Source organism: Eretmochelys imbricata, chromosome 11 (genome assembly GCF_965152235.1).
Source record: "Eretmochelys imbricata isolate rEreImb1 chromosome 11, rEreImb1.hap1, whole genome shotgun sequence".
Classification (NCBI taxonomy): Eukaryota; Metazoa; Chordata; order Testudines; family Cheloniidae; genus Eretmochelys; species Eretmochelys imbricata.
Window position 1 is genome coordinate 56,159,212 of NC_135582.1, and position 13,039 is coordinate 56,172,250.

At 39.7% G+C, this 13,039-nt stretch overlaps 1 protein-coding gene across 1 annotated transcript in view; it reads right to left on the minus strand.

The window, feature by feature from the left end:
* Window positions 1-13,039, minus strand: part of DNAH7 (dynein axonemal heavy chain 7) — a 294,918-nt gene that overhangs the window by 175,463 nt on the left and 106,416 nt on the right. Inside the window, exons 22-24 of the mRNA XM_077829629.1 lie at window positions 6,721-6,933; window positions 1,249-1,358; window positions 89-257 (exon numbers count right to left, since the gene is read on the minus strand). Coding sequence (XP_077685755.1) covers window positions 89-257; window positions 1,249-1,358; window positions 6,721-6,933 — 492 coding nt within the window. The remainder of the gene's footprint in view (window positions 1-88; window positions 258-1,248; window positions 1,359-6,720; window positions 6,934-13,039) is intronic.

The following is a 13,039-nucleotide window of genomic DNA, read 5'->3' on the forward strand; positions in this document are numbered from 1 at the left end:
ATATATGTTCTATGCCATTTCACATGCCAGAGTGAAATAAAGAGGCCTTAGTGTAAATGAAAATCCAGCCCTAATGATTAATCCAAACCTTAAAGAATTTTCCTAACGCAAGGTAATCCAATCCATCAGAACAATTGAAAACCACACATTGCTTCGCTACAGCCTTTGCTAAGTCTTTCGTAGTTTCAGTTTTTCCAGTTCCAGCAGGACCTTCAGGGGCACCTCCTAGATGAAGGTGAAGTGCTCCAAACAGGGTTCTGAAATTAAAAAAAAAAAAAAGGTTGATAAAAGTGTGCCATTTTCCTTACTAGCATTGGTAACATATGTCATTTTTCCAGCTATTCCAGCATTTACAGGAAACTTTAAAAACTGCTGTTCAATGTCTATATATCCATATTCAACAAATTCCACTGGATTTCCTCCCAAAATATTCTTTACTACAGTACCAGCAGTCACCAATACTAGTCAGTCATACATGAAGTAATTTACCCAGAGTCCAAAATACTGCTTCTTTCTAGTCACTTTCCAAAATCTCACTCCTGTAATATAAAATGGGGCTACAGACAGAAAAGTGATGTAATAAATTACACCAATGGATTAGAATATTGATTTAATCTCACGTTTGTTCAGTTTACAATTTAAAATAGGATTTCAAACCAGTGACACTTTAAATTACACTGGGGTCCAAAAAGATAGCTGCAACACCGATAAAAAAAGCACCTCAGTCAAAATTTAGCATATGATTTTGTTTTTGATTTATGAGGCAGAACAGCATCTAACACACTCCACCTTAGCAGGTATTTGCTCTGAAATACTTACAGTAGTAAAAACATTTTTTGTTCAGTAAAACCACTATCTAAGTACTTATATGGCTCTCATCACAGTGGTATCAGAGCACCTATGTCCAAGCAGAAATGACCTGAAGCCATAAAGGAAACATGTTGAATGAGAAACTGCCATTTTTATAGTTACTTTTGTGAGCACATCTGTTCTTTAAAACAGAAATCTATAGATAATTAAGTTTTCCCAAAATGTCAATTATATCACAATAAAATATTAACACATACCCTAATCTAATAAATAATCAAAAAGCATACCATATCATCATGCCTAAAAGAACAATAGAAACAAGTAATAAAGTAGAATTATCCATTTCATTGTGGCAGACATCTATTCTGAGGACTGAATTAAATTATTTCAGTAACATAAATTCATGTCCCTAACACATTCACTAATTTGTGGTTTTACCTGTAGCATCTATCTGTAAGCGGAGTAATAACCAATCTTGGGGTATTGCCAAGATACTCATACCCATATTTCAAACCAGCATTGATCATCTTTGTTTGTAGATGTCCTTCCTATGGGAACAAAATATATATTTTATGTAGTACAGGAAACTAAAACAAATATAACTAATCAGGCTTATTCTTTAAACGTGCAGCTTGGCATGCTGCTATTGGAAACAACTACTGAGCAAATCACACGGCTTATGGTATATAAATGAGATGAGTAGGCTTTCATCTCTTGATCCTCTAAGCAAAAATCTCTTCGGGACAGTGATTTTCTCTTATTTCTTTACACAGCAAATGGCATCATGGAGGCCCGATATTGATTGGGGCATCTAGGTACAACAATAATTCTAATTAATAAATTTAAAGACAGACAGTCGTGTGACACTTTCAGGGTTAACTACGAAGAGAGGATGAATCACCACCTCCTGTTTACAGCATGAGGAAGCCTTGGGTGTCTGTACCCACCAGGGAAAACATGTCCAAAACTACTAGCTGCTGGTAACACAAGCACTGCCACTCCAGGTTTTGCAAGCCCCGCTCTTTTCCGCTGCAGGCTAGCAATTTCCACCCCCCACCCCCCACCCCAAGCCCTTAGGCTCCCTAAGTAAGTCCTTAGGCCAGAACAGAGACAACCTGTAGCTAAATCTATGGAGATAGTTAGCCACCAGAGCTCTGCTCTGGCCCTGAGGCACAGGCCACTCCAACCTATCTGTACATTTCACTTTGTTGCACTTGACTGTCCAGGTCCACAACTTCTGGACATCCACAATGCACACAGATTTGCTGACTCCATGGAATCCATGCCCCCCAGTTCACCAGTCTCATTAGTTCAGCACTCTCCTTAACACAGAGAACTTAGTCATGTGTATAGAAGAACCAAACAGAAGTTTATCTGACAAAGCTTAAGATAAAGATTCAAACAGAAGCAAATACAGTAACTCCTCGCTTAACGTTGTAGTTATGATCCTGAAAAATGCGACTTTAAGCGAAACCATGTTAAGCGAATCCAATTTCCCCATAAGAATATATATATATACACACACACACACACGCACACACAGAGTAAGTTTAAAAAAAACAATTTAATACTGTACACAGCAATGATGATTGTGAAGCTTGGTTGAGGTGGTGAAGTCAGAGGGTGGAAGAGGATGGGATATTTCCCGGGGAATGCCTTACTGCTAAATGATGAACTCGCACTCGGCTGAGCTCTCAAGGGTTAACCCGTTGTTGTTAATGTAGCCTCACATTCTACAAGGCAGCACAAATGGACGGAGGGGAGACAGCATGGCAGACAGAGACACACACCCTGTGTGTGAGAGAGAGAAAGATGTGCATTGCCCCTTTAAGTATGCTGACCCCACCCTAAGAACATGGTCTTCTTAAGTAGATCAGCAAGTTGAGACACCAGCTGCTGCCAGCAAGCTCCCTCTGTCCTGAGCCCCATCGTGTCCCCCACCCCTCCTCTATGGTAATGCAGTAAGCGGGGGGCAGGAGCCGGGGGGAGGAGGACACCCAGACATTAGCACCCCTCTTTCCTCCCACTCCTCTGCACAGCGAGCAGGAGGCTCAAGGGAGCAGCTCCAAGGCAGAGGGCAGGAGCAGCACATGGCAGTGAGGAGAAGGACAGCTGAACTGCCAGTAACTGATAGCCTGCCGGGTGGCTGCCGCACAGGGAACTTAGGGGAGCAGGGAGCTGATAGTGGGGCTGCCAGTCCACCCTGGTTCCAAGCCCCCACCAGCTAGCTCCAACGGGCTGCTCTTTCTACAAGCAGTGGACAAAGCAGACGACTGCCAAACAACGTTATAAGGGAGCATTGCACAACTTTAAACAAGCACATTCTCTAATTGATCAGCAACATAACAACGAAACAACGTTAACCAGGACAACCTTAACTGAAGAGTTACTGTATAAGGACTGGAAACATATGGTTCCAGATTAAAGGAAAACATAAAACACAGTCTAGAGCCTATACTTATTAACAAGTTTCTTTCCTGTCTAATAAGGTATTTCTCACCCAATGGTCCCTATAAACCTTGTCCAATCAAGAGAGCTGGGATCCACTTTTCATGAGACACACACACTAACAGTGTTGTCTCCATAATGAATGCCATCTTGTGTCCTCCTTTCTCCTATTATACAGTTCCATACCTTTTGTCTTTTTTCATAACCATGGCATTTTGTTAACTTAGTTCACCCCGATGGTCTCCCTATTCAAGATCTTTTGCTTGGGCTCTTTTGTGATTTGTAAAGGCCCAACCCACCATTTTGTCCAGATTGCCAACATTTGGCTAGGCTGGGTCAAAAGAGGTCAATTTTTCTCAAACTTGATTGCATTAGCACTGAAAGCCACGCCACCTCAAGTGACCAGTTTCACTTCCAGCAGCTTTGGAACATAATATTCTACATGTGACATAACTTTTAAAATATTTTACATACATACATCCTACAATAACCATGACAACCAGCAAGTTCTTAACTTTCAGCAGAGACTGCACATGTCCCTCTTCAGCAAAATAGTGTGAAGATGCCAATCAGAAGAGAACATGCCTATCTGGGATTGTCTAAGCATGTCCGTGGGCACAGACTTTTAATTGTGTACCCCGCTGTCATAAATATAAAGGGAAGGGTAAACACCTTTAAAATCCCTCCTGGCCAGAGGAAAAACCCTTTCACCTGTAAAAGGTTAAGAAGTTAGGATAACCTCACTGGCACCTGACCAAAATGACCAATGTGGAGACAAGATACTTTCAAAGCTGGAGGGAGGGAGAAACAAAGGGTCTGTCTGTGTGATGCTTTTGCCGGGGACAGAACAGGAATGGAGTCTTAGAACTCAGTAAGTAATCTAGCTAGATATGCATTAGATTCTGTTTTGTTTAAATAGCTGAGAAAATAAGCTGTGCTGAATGGAATGGATATTCCTGTTTCTGTGGCTTTTTGTAACTTAAGGTTTTGCCTAGAGGGATTCTCTATGTTTTGAATCTGATTACCCTGTAAGATATTTACCGTCCTGATTTTACAGAGGTGATTCTTTTACTTTTCTTCTATTAAAATTCTTCTTTTAAGAATCTGATTGCTTTTTTCATTGTTCTTAAGATCCAAGGGTTTGGGTCTGTGTTCACCTATGCAAATTGGTGAGGATTTTTATCAAGCCTTCCCCAGAAAAGGGGGTGTAGGGTTTGGGGAGGATTTGGGGGGGAAAGATGTTTCCAAGCGGGCTCTTTCCAGGTTATATATCTGTTAGACGCTTGGTGGTGGCAGCAATAAAGTCCAAGGGAAAAAGGAAAATAGTTTGTACCTTGGGGAAGTTTTAACCTAAGCTGGTAAAAATAAGCTTAGGGGGTTTTCATGCAGGTCCCCACGTCTGTACCCTAGAGTTCAGAGTGGGGAAAGAACCTTGACACCCGCTCTGTTGCCAACATGGGTCAACAGGGGCACAAGTGTTTCTCAAAATGTTGGCTAAGGAGCAGATCTATGTAGTCCCCAAAGGTATTTTGATCACAATTGTGTTGTATCTGTCAGTTTTCATGCAATAAGGATTCTTCCATTGTTCAGGGTTCTCAGAATGTTAAGCAGTTTTTCAATGAACTAAACTCAAAACCAGCCCTTCTCTGCACCCTGTTTCACTTATGTCTCTGTCAGATGTTTCTTTGAAATATATTCAGCAGTGCCCAACTTCTGGAGAATACCAAAATGGAGGGTAGCAAAAACAAAAAATAAAACATGCCTGGGAGAAATTACTTCTGTGAGAACCATTGGCAATGGGTGAGATTCAGTATCAATAAATGTAAAGTTTCACGGCTAGAGAGAAGAAATAAATAGTACAGATACAAAATATGGAGATGTAAAACTGCACTAAAATAAATTATTTCACAATGTCCCTTTAATTTTACCATAATATTACTTATTCATAAAACCAAACAATGTAGTTACCACAGTATAGGGTCATGTTTAGGAGGTGAACCCATAAGAGCTATCTGCAGTTACATGCCACAGGATGAAAATGTTTGACAACTGCTCTAGGACAATAGCTCAAATATGACTCACGTGAGTAGTGGTAACTGATAGACGTTAAATGACCTACACAAAAATAAGATGCAGCCAGATTTTTTTTCTATTATATACAAATTTCTCTAATTAAAAATGAAACAATAAACGTTCGCAATGCACATGATTTTATCATCCCAACAGTGGAAACAGCATTAGTACTGTTGACCTACAAGTCCTTATAGCATGCCTGCCAGCCAGAGTCCCATAATGCTCTGAGGTCATGCTAAGACAAGGAAAAAAATACTAGCTTGCTAAACTTATCAGAAAAGTTGTACTAATCTTTGGAATATTTTTGCAAGAAATAAATGTTTTTAGCAAGGTACTAACCACATAACTAAACAGGAGCTTGAGCTAAAACAGATGTTTACTATGCAGCTGGAAATGTATGAAATGTAACAGAAAACTAGGAAAGATACTACAAAAGATATGTCTGTATGTGAAAAAGAGGAAATAATGAGAATGAAACTGTAAACAACTTAGGTATAAAAGTGCCAAGTTGTAAGCAAATAAGCAACCTGACAGCACTATACCTGACTGTCATCTGCTGCAAGGATTGGTTCAGCACACTTTGGTAATGTATACCTCCTTTCTGTTATGCCCTGACTAATCATTACCTAAAAAACTTGATCAAAATGAGTTATCTGAGATCTCTTTATTTATTAAATAATTCAAAGCCATGAAAACTCATCAATCCTTATAGATTATTATTGACTTAATTTGTAACAGTACAGTGCATTCATACATCTTACTGCAGCTCAAAACAGTCCACGTTTACAAGTCCAACTGGCATTTCGAAAAATACTTTAGTACATCTTCTGGACAAGGCCAGTATACTGATTCTAGTCTTCTGGTAACAACTGTTCCCAACAGATTTCTCTAATTACTGCTACAAGCTGCTCTTATATTGGAACATCTCCTCCTGATAAATATAATGTTTAAAAACATGGCATCTGAGACAAATATTTAGACCTTTGCCAAGAAGTGTAATGTGCATTCTCATAATACAGAAATCTTGATAAGTCAGACTAAAGCCCTTAACTCAAAACTTAAGATCACTAAAAAGTTCTCTACCTAGCCAGCAGTGTCAGGGAATCAAACTATACTATTAGACCAAATTAGTTTTTATCTCTAAATCTGCAGATTCAGCAAGTGCACTGACAGTCAACAGTGATGAAAAAAGTAATTTTAATTAAAATCATATATTTATGGCTACTGGCCATTTTATCTTGCAATCGGAAGAATGATTGGATAGATATATTTTGTTATCAGCAAAAATTCTCATATTAGTGTAACTATTACCTGTGTCAGCAAGCAAGCACAAATTGAAAAGCTGTGAACAGAAATTCTCTTCTAATAGGATTCAGTGACATTACTTACCTCCCAGTAGTACCTAAGCTGACTTAACCATTCAAAGTCACTTTCATCACTGACTTTCTTGCTTACTAGAGATGCAAGAACATCCCTAGCATGAACATCCAGCACAACAAGTGCTCCAAGAGTCACTCGATTCTGCTTAGACAGCTTTCCTCGCACCAAGGTAACAATGTCATCAATCTGTCTAGTATTCTGCTCCAGATAATCCTCGAGTGCCTGAGAGAATTAAAAAATGAATAGATTACATTGTTAATCTAAGGAACTACCACAAATTCTGCTTATTTTACCATGAATTTTGTGTTTTTAAGATGTACTCTGACAAAGAATAATAGTACAAATTTTCACTGGTATATTTCACATGAGATTGTTACTTGCTTTTAAACTCTACTTTTAAAATACATGTAACCCTCACTTGGACTTTACAATCTCCTGGAACTCCGGACTGAGCCTCTAGTGGGTCCTACCCTAGGATCTTCAACAATAATGGGTATCAAAGCTCTCTGACACTATTTCGCAGCTTGCTTGGAGTCAGGGCTGCGAGCAGAATGAACTAGAAACTCCTGCTGAGGCTACTATGGAGGTTCTATAGTGGATGATATGAACAAGCAGTTTGCTGAACCAATGATGGGCAGGAGACTGGGTTCTGGGATCCCGCAAGCAGGAGGGCCCCAGAGCTCAGGCTCCTGACCGAGTCTGCACATCTACACTGCAATTAAACAGCCCCTTAGCCTGAGCCCAAGTCAGCTGGCATGGACTAGCCATGGGCTTTTAATTGTAGTCTAGATGTACCCAAAGAGACTAGCTTTAGTTTCAGTTTGAGCTTTGAGGGGGAACTGAGAGAGAAAAGAACAGCTCAGGGACTCTCCAATTAATTCCCATGCCCCACAAAGGGAGCCTGAACTGCTGTGGGATCTAGCGCACGGGCCAGGCAGTTCCCGCCCTGCAGAGACCAGCATCCAGAGTGGCAATGGTCTGATCCAACACTGACTAGCGAGGGCCAGCTGAGACCTATGAAAGACTCCAGATCATGGAGTTAGGAGAGGATCCTGCCCCACCCGGGGTGAAGACATAGTAAGGAGGCCCTTTCTGTTTAATCCGGCCGACATTCACAGAGCTGCAGCACTCATCTCAGGACTCAAACTCAGCATACCATCTGCTTGGGAAGGTGATGGGTGGATCTGGGGGCTGGGAAGAGTTGTGAGTATTGGGAGGTGGAGAATAGGTTGATTTGTTAATGATTTATTAGTTAACCCTGACCCTTTCCTTCCCCAGATCCTATTTTCCTGTTCCCAGTAAAGCCACTCCTTTGTTATACTGTTATTTTTGGGTATGTCATGCATTTGCTGGGGTTTGTATTAATGTACTTTATTGTTTTTCATGTACTGGGCTGTATACGCCTTGCCAGCAGTGGTAGCATAATTTATTTTCCCAAGGGAAAACACCCCTTGTGTCTTGGGCACAGTGAGGAGTCACCCTGAGTGGATGGATCAGGCATTCACAAAAAAAGGAACCATGACCCAACCCACGTGAGGAGAATGGAGAACCAAAGCAGTAAGTACCAGGAAGGAGCCTTGAGCCACACATTAAGAAAGGGACTACATACAATATGTAAAGGACCAAAATATATTACTAGAAGTATAAGAGCATCTATTATTTTCTCCCATGGATATAAGAAATGGTCCTTTTCATTTTGTAGTTTTTATATTATGAAAATGCCAAGCCCTCTCTCAAAAGTTAACATTATCAACCAGAAAATCACATTTGTGTCTGCAAATTTTTTACCTACCATAGATACAAGTAACAACTAAGATGTCTGTAACTAAAAATAGCTAATGAGAAGAAAATATTTTCTTCCTTTTTTTTAGTTAAATAAACTTTAGTCTTAGTCAGTGCCACTGTTTCTCCTCTACAGAGTTCATGTCTTTCTTGCTAAAAAGGACTTAGTAAACATTAAGGCTTCTGCTGGTCGAGAATTTTTCATCAGAATAATTTTGACAGAAAATGCCCTTTTTGCAAAAATAAAAATTTCTTCTCCCCCCCAGCTCCAGGCCAGGGAGGCTGAATATTCTGGTTCTTTGCCTCTCCTCTCCAGAAGCCAGGCTGGAAGATGTCAGTTTCACTTAAATTTCTGACCCATCAGCCCAAAAGCTGAAAACATTGTGGTTTTGGTCTCCTGAAAAAGAATTTTTCTTGATTTTTTTTGTCCCAGTTCAAGATGAAATTTTTTCAGAACTGAAATTTTACATGGGAAGGTATTTCCATTTTCAGGCCAGCTCTAATTAAGGCCCCAACTGAGGAAAACACTCTTATTTAGAACAGTATTTAACATGTAAGTTCTTGACACTTAATTAGGAAGAGGGGAATAAAAAAATAACATTTTTTTAATTGGTTTTTTATTTTAATTTCAGGATATACTTTTAAAAGGTGCTCTATATGAAACATGATTTTTTTAATTAATCCATTTAAAAATGAATTCAAGTTGGCAATGTCCCTTTAACATGTTAAAGTTATGGTCACTAGAAAGTTTCAAGAAGTAAGTTTGTTCTCTTATATACCAAAAGCTGTGAAGATTATGATTTTTCCCCACAAATCATCAAAGTAATTCTAGAAAAAAAAGATTAATGATTAATATAATGCAAAATTGTCATCTTTTTGTTGTTAATAGTTTCAAAGTTATAGAGCTGTATTAATATTCACAGAGACAAGTTTTGAATGTATATGTAACAGAGGAGATTTTTGCAGCACATATTAAAAATTCCTAAAAGAAATACATACTAGAAAATGTATAATGCTTTATTTTTTTGTGAAAAATTATCAGCTACGAATTCTCAGTTGTTGCGCTAGTGAGGGCCCAATTCTGGCCTCAACAGCAATTGGCATCCCTGTTTACTGAAATCAATAGGAATTGCACATAGCTATGTGAGATAAAATTTGTCCCCAGCCATAGGATCGCAAAATTTAGATCCAGATTCTGATCCAAATACAAACATCTCCAAAGGTCGGGGGATGATAGGAATCAGTATTTCATTTTGGCCTGTCAGAGAGATTTTATTTATTTTATTATTTTGTAGAGGTTTTACTATGGCTAATAACACCATAATTATCTTCATAATTATTACTGAATTTATCCTCACAACATCCCCGTGAGGTATGAAAGTATTATCTCAGTTTTACAGATGGGAAATTGAGACAAAGGACTTGTCTACACAGTGCATCAGTCAACACCAGCGTGCCTTTCAAACAGTACATTAACATAAACTAGAGAATATAAAATGATTAGGGGGCTGGAGCACATGACTTATGAGGAGACGCTGAGGGAACTGGGATTATTTAGTCTGCAGAAGAGAAGAATGAGGGGGGATTTGATAGCTGCTTTCAACTACCTGAAAGGGGGTTCCAAAGAGGATGGATCTAGACTGTTCTCAGTGGTACCAGATGACAGAATGAGGAGTAATGGTCTCAAGTCGCAGTGGGGGAGGTCTAGGTTGGATATTAGGAAAAACTTTTTCACTAGGAGGGTGGTGAAGCACTGGAATGGGTTATCTAGGGAGGTGGTGGAATCTTCTTCCTCAGAGGTTTTTAAGGTCTGGCTTGACAAAGCCCTGGTTGGGATGATTTAGTTGGGGATTGGTCCTGCTTTCAGCAGGGGGCTGGACTAGATGACTTCCTGAGGTCCCTTCTGTCAAGGTTCCTTCCCCACTCTGAACTCTTGGGTACAGATGTGGGGACCTGCATGAAAACCTCCTAAGCTTACTTTTACCAGCTTAGGTTAAAACTTCCCCAAGATACAAACTATTTTACCATTTGCCCTTGGACTTCCACTGCCACCACCAAACGTCTAACCGGGTTTATTTTTGAGAAAACGTTGTTTGGAAACGTCTTTCCCCCAAAAATCCCCCTAAAACCTTGCACCCCCCTTCCTGGAGAAGGTTTGATAAAAATCCTCACCAATTTGCATAGGTGAACACAGACCCAAACCCTTGGATCTTAAGAACAATGAAAAAAGCATTCAGTTTCTTACAAGAAGAATTTTAATAGAAGAAACAGTAAAAAGGATCACCTCTGTAAAATCAGGATGGTAAATACCTTACAGGGTAATTAGATTCAAAACATAGAGAATCCCTCTAGGCAAAACCTTAAGTTACAAAAAGCCACAACGACAGGAATATCCATTCTATTCAGCACAGCTTATTTTCTTAGCCATTTAAAGAAATCATAATCTAACACATATCTAGCTAGATTACTTACTGAGCTCTAAGACTCCATTCCTGTTCTGTCCCCGGCAAAAGCATCACACAGACAGACCCTTTGTTTCTCCCTCCCTCCAGCTTTTGAAAGTATCTTGTCTCCTCATTGATCATTTTGGTCAGGTGCCAGCGAGGTTATCCTAGCTTCTTAACCCTTTACAGGTGAAAGGGTTTTTCCTCTGGCCAGGAGGGATTTTAAAGGTGTTTACCCTTCCCTTTATATTTATGACACCTTCTAACCCTGATATTCTGTGATTCTATGATTCAGTGTGCACCAGCCCAGTTCACATAGGCCAGTTAATGCCTGACATGCTAGTGCTGATTAAAATTTACACCTCTTCTGGTGCAGACAAAAGCACCATATACACAAACCCAAAGAGAGGTCAAATGACTTGCCTAAGCATGCAGTGTAGTTGTAGCCACATCAGTCACAGGATATTAGAGAGACAAGGTGGGTGAGGTCCTATAAAAGATATTATCTCACCCACCCTGCCTGAGCATCAAATCTATGGCAGACCTGAGTATGGACCTGCGAAATTTCTTAACTGATAATTTGTTGTTAGCAGCTTCTGTCCTCCTTCATCACTAATATGTAATACATCCCACCAGTGGAATTTAGAGGCGGGCCAATATCATTGCCAGAGGCTCTAACACTAAGCCCTGGCCTTCAACTCAGGGCAATTGAAAAGTTCTTCCAAAGCTGTAAAAACATTCCAGCAAATAATTATTAGCATTAAGACAACTTGATATAATTTCTTAATTAATCTGAAGACAAGATTTCCCTAAATCTCCCTTTAAAGAAAAAATTCAATTTGTATTCTGGTAATTTACCAGACTAGTAGGGTGGGTCAAATGAGGAGAGACATTGCTAACAGAAAGAAAATTATAGGTTAGAAATTTCTCATTCTCTTGCACACCTCTCCTCATTCATCACTAATGGGAAGTAGTGAACAGTGAATCACAGAAGTGTGCAGGGTGTGAGATAAGCAGAGTTTTAATTATTAGAATAGAATAATAGGCAGGAATGGAAATTCCCCCCATATATAGCAAGGAATTATGTGGCAGCCAACCTAGTACAATCTTACTACCAAAGGATGCCGCTGCAGAAGAACAGAAACTTGGTTTGCAAATCTTTCTCAGATGAGGTTCATACACTTTCCCCACAAACCCTCTAAGGACTTCTGTGAATAGTTTCCCAGATTCCTAGCATGCCCACTGGTGCAGGATTTTAACATCTTACCTGCAGTCACTTTCAGGCCATAAAGCCTTTGGTATTTGGGGTAGAATGAGATGAACAGGGTACAATTGGCATGTGTACTCCATATACTTCAGATATATCTTTATAGCACTAGGAATACCCATTTATGTCACAACCTTCTAAAGGAATACCAAGGCTTAGAACAAAATTATGAGAAAACTGTTTCCCTGGAATTGCAGAAAGAGGAACTTATCTTGAACAGAAAGGTTTCTGGAGCTATAAAAATAACCTTTTCCTCATGACAAGAGCAATGTGGTTCTTGCATAGATAGGGGAACAAATTCCTAACACTGCCTTTCAAAGTTAATGGCAACAAGAAATGCGACCCATAGGCTTATCTAATGTGCAATTTGAATAAACCTTGGCATTTGAAGATACTCAGATGCGAAGTCTGATGTGCCTTCCTTCAGAACACCACTAGGACTGTTACCCATGTTTTATGGTGCTTGATTGTAGGACTTCAATCAACCATTTTGGAGAAACTCTATTGTAGGTGAGATCACCAGAACTTTGTAATTAATATTAGATTTGTATTGTGGTAGCATCCAGGGGTCAAGGCCCCATTATTCTCGGCACTGAACAAATAAAGACTTAGTCCTTGCCCCAGAGAGTTTTCTATCTTCCTCCCACCAGAAACATCAATTTGACTAGGCACAGTCAAACATTAATTTGACTAGATCAATTAATTTACTGGTTGAGGTCTCTCTAGATACCAAAATGTATCAAAGGCTAATGGAGAATCCTTGCTGAACTACACATCTCTACTGATGCTGTTAACTGTAGGTGTTCCTGGTCCAGATGAAGGAGTACCCTCCTTG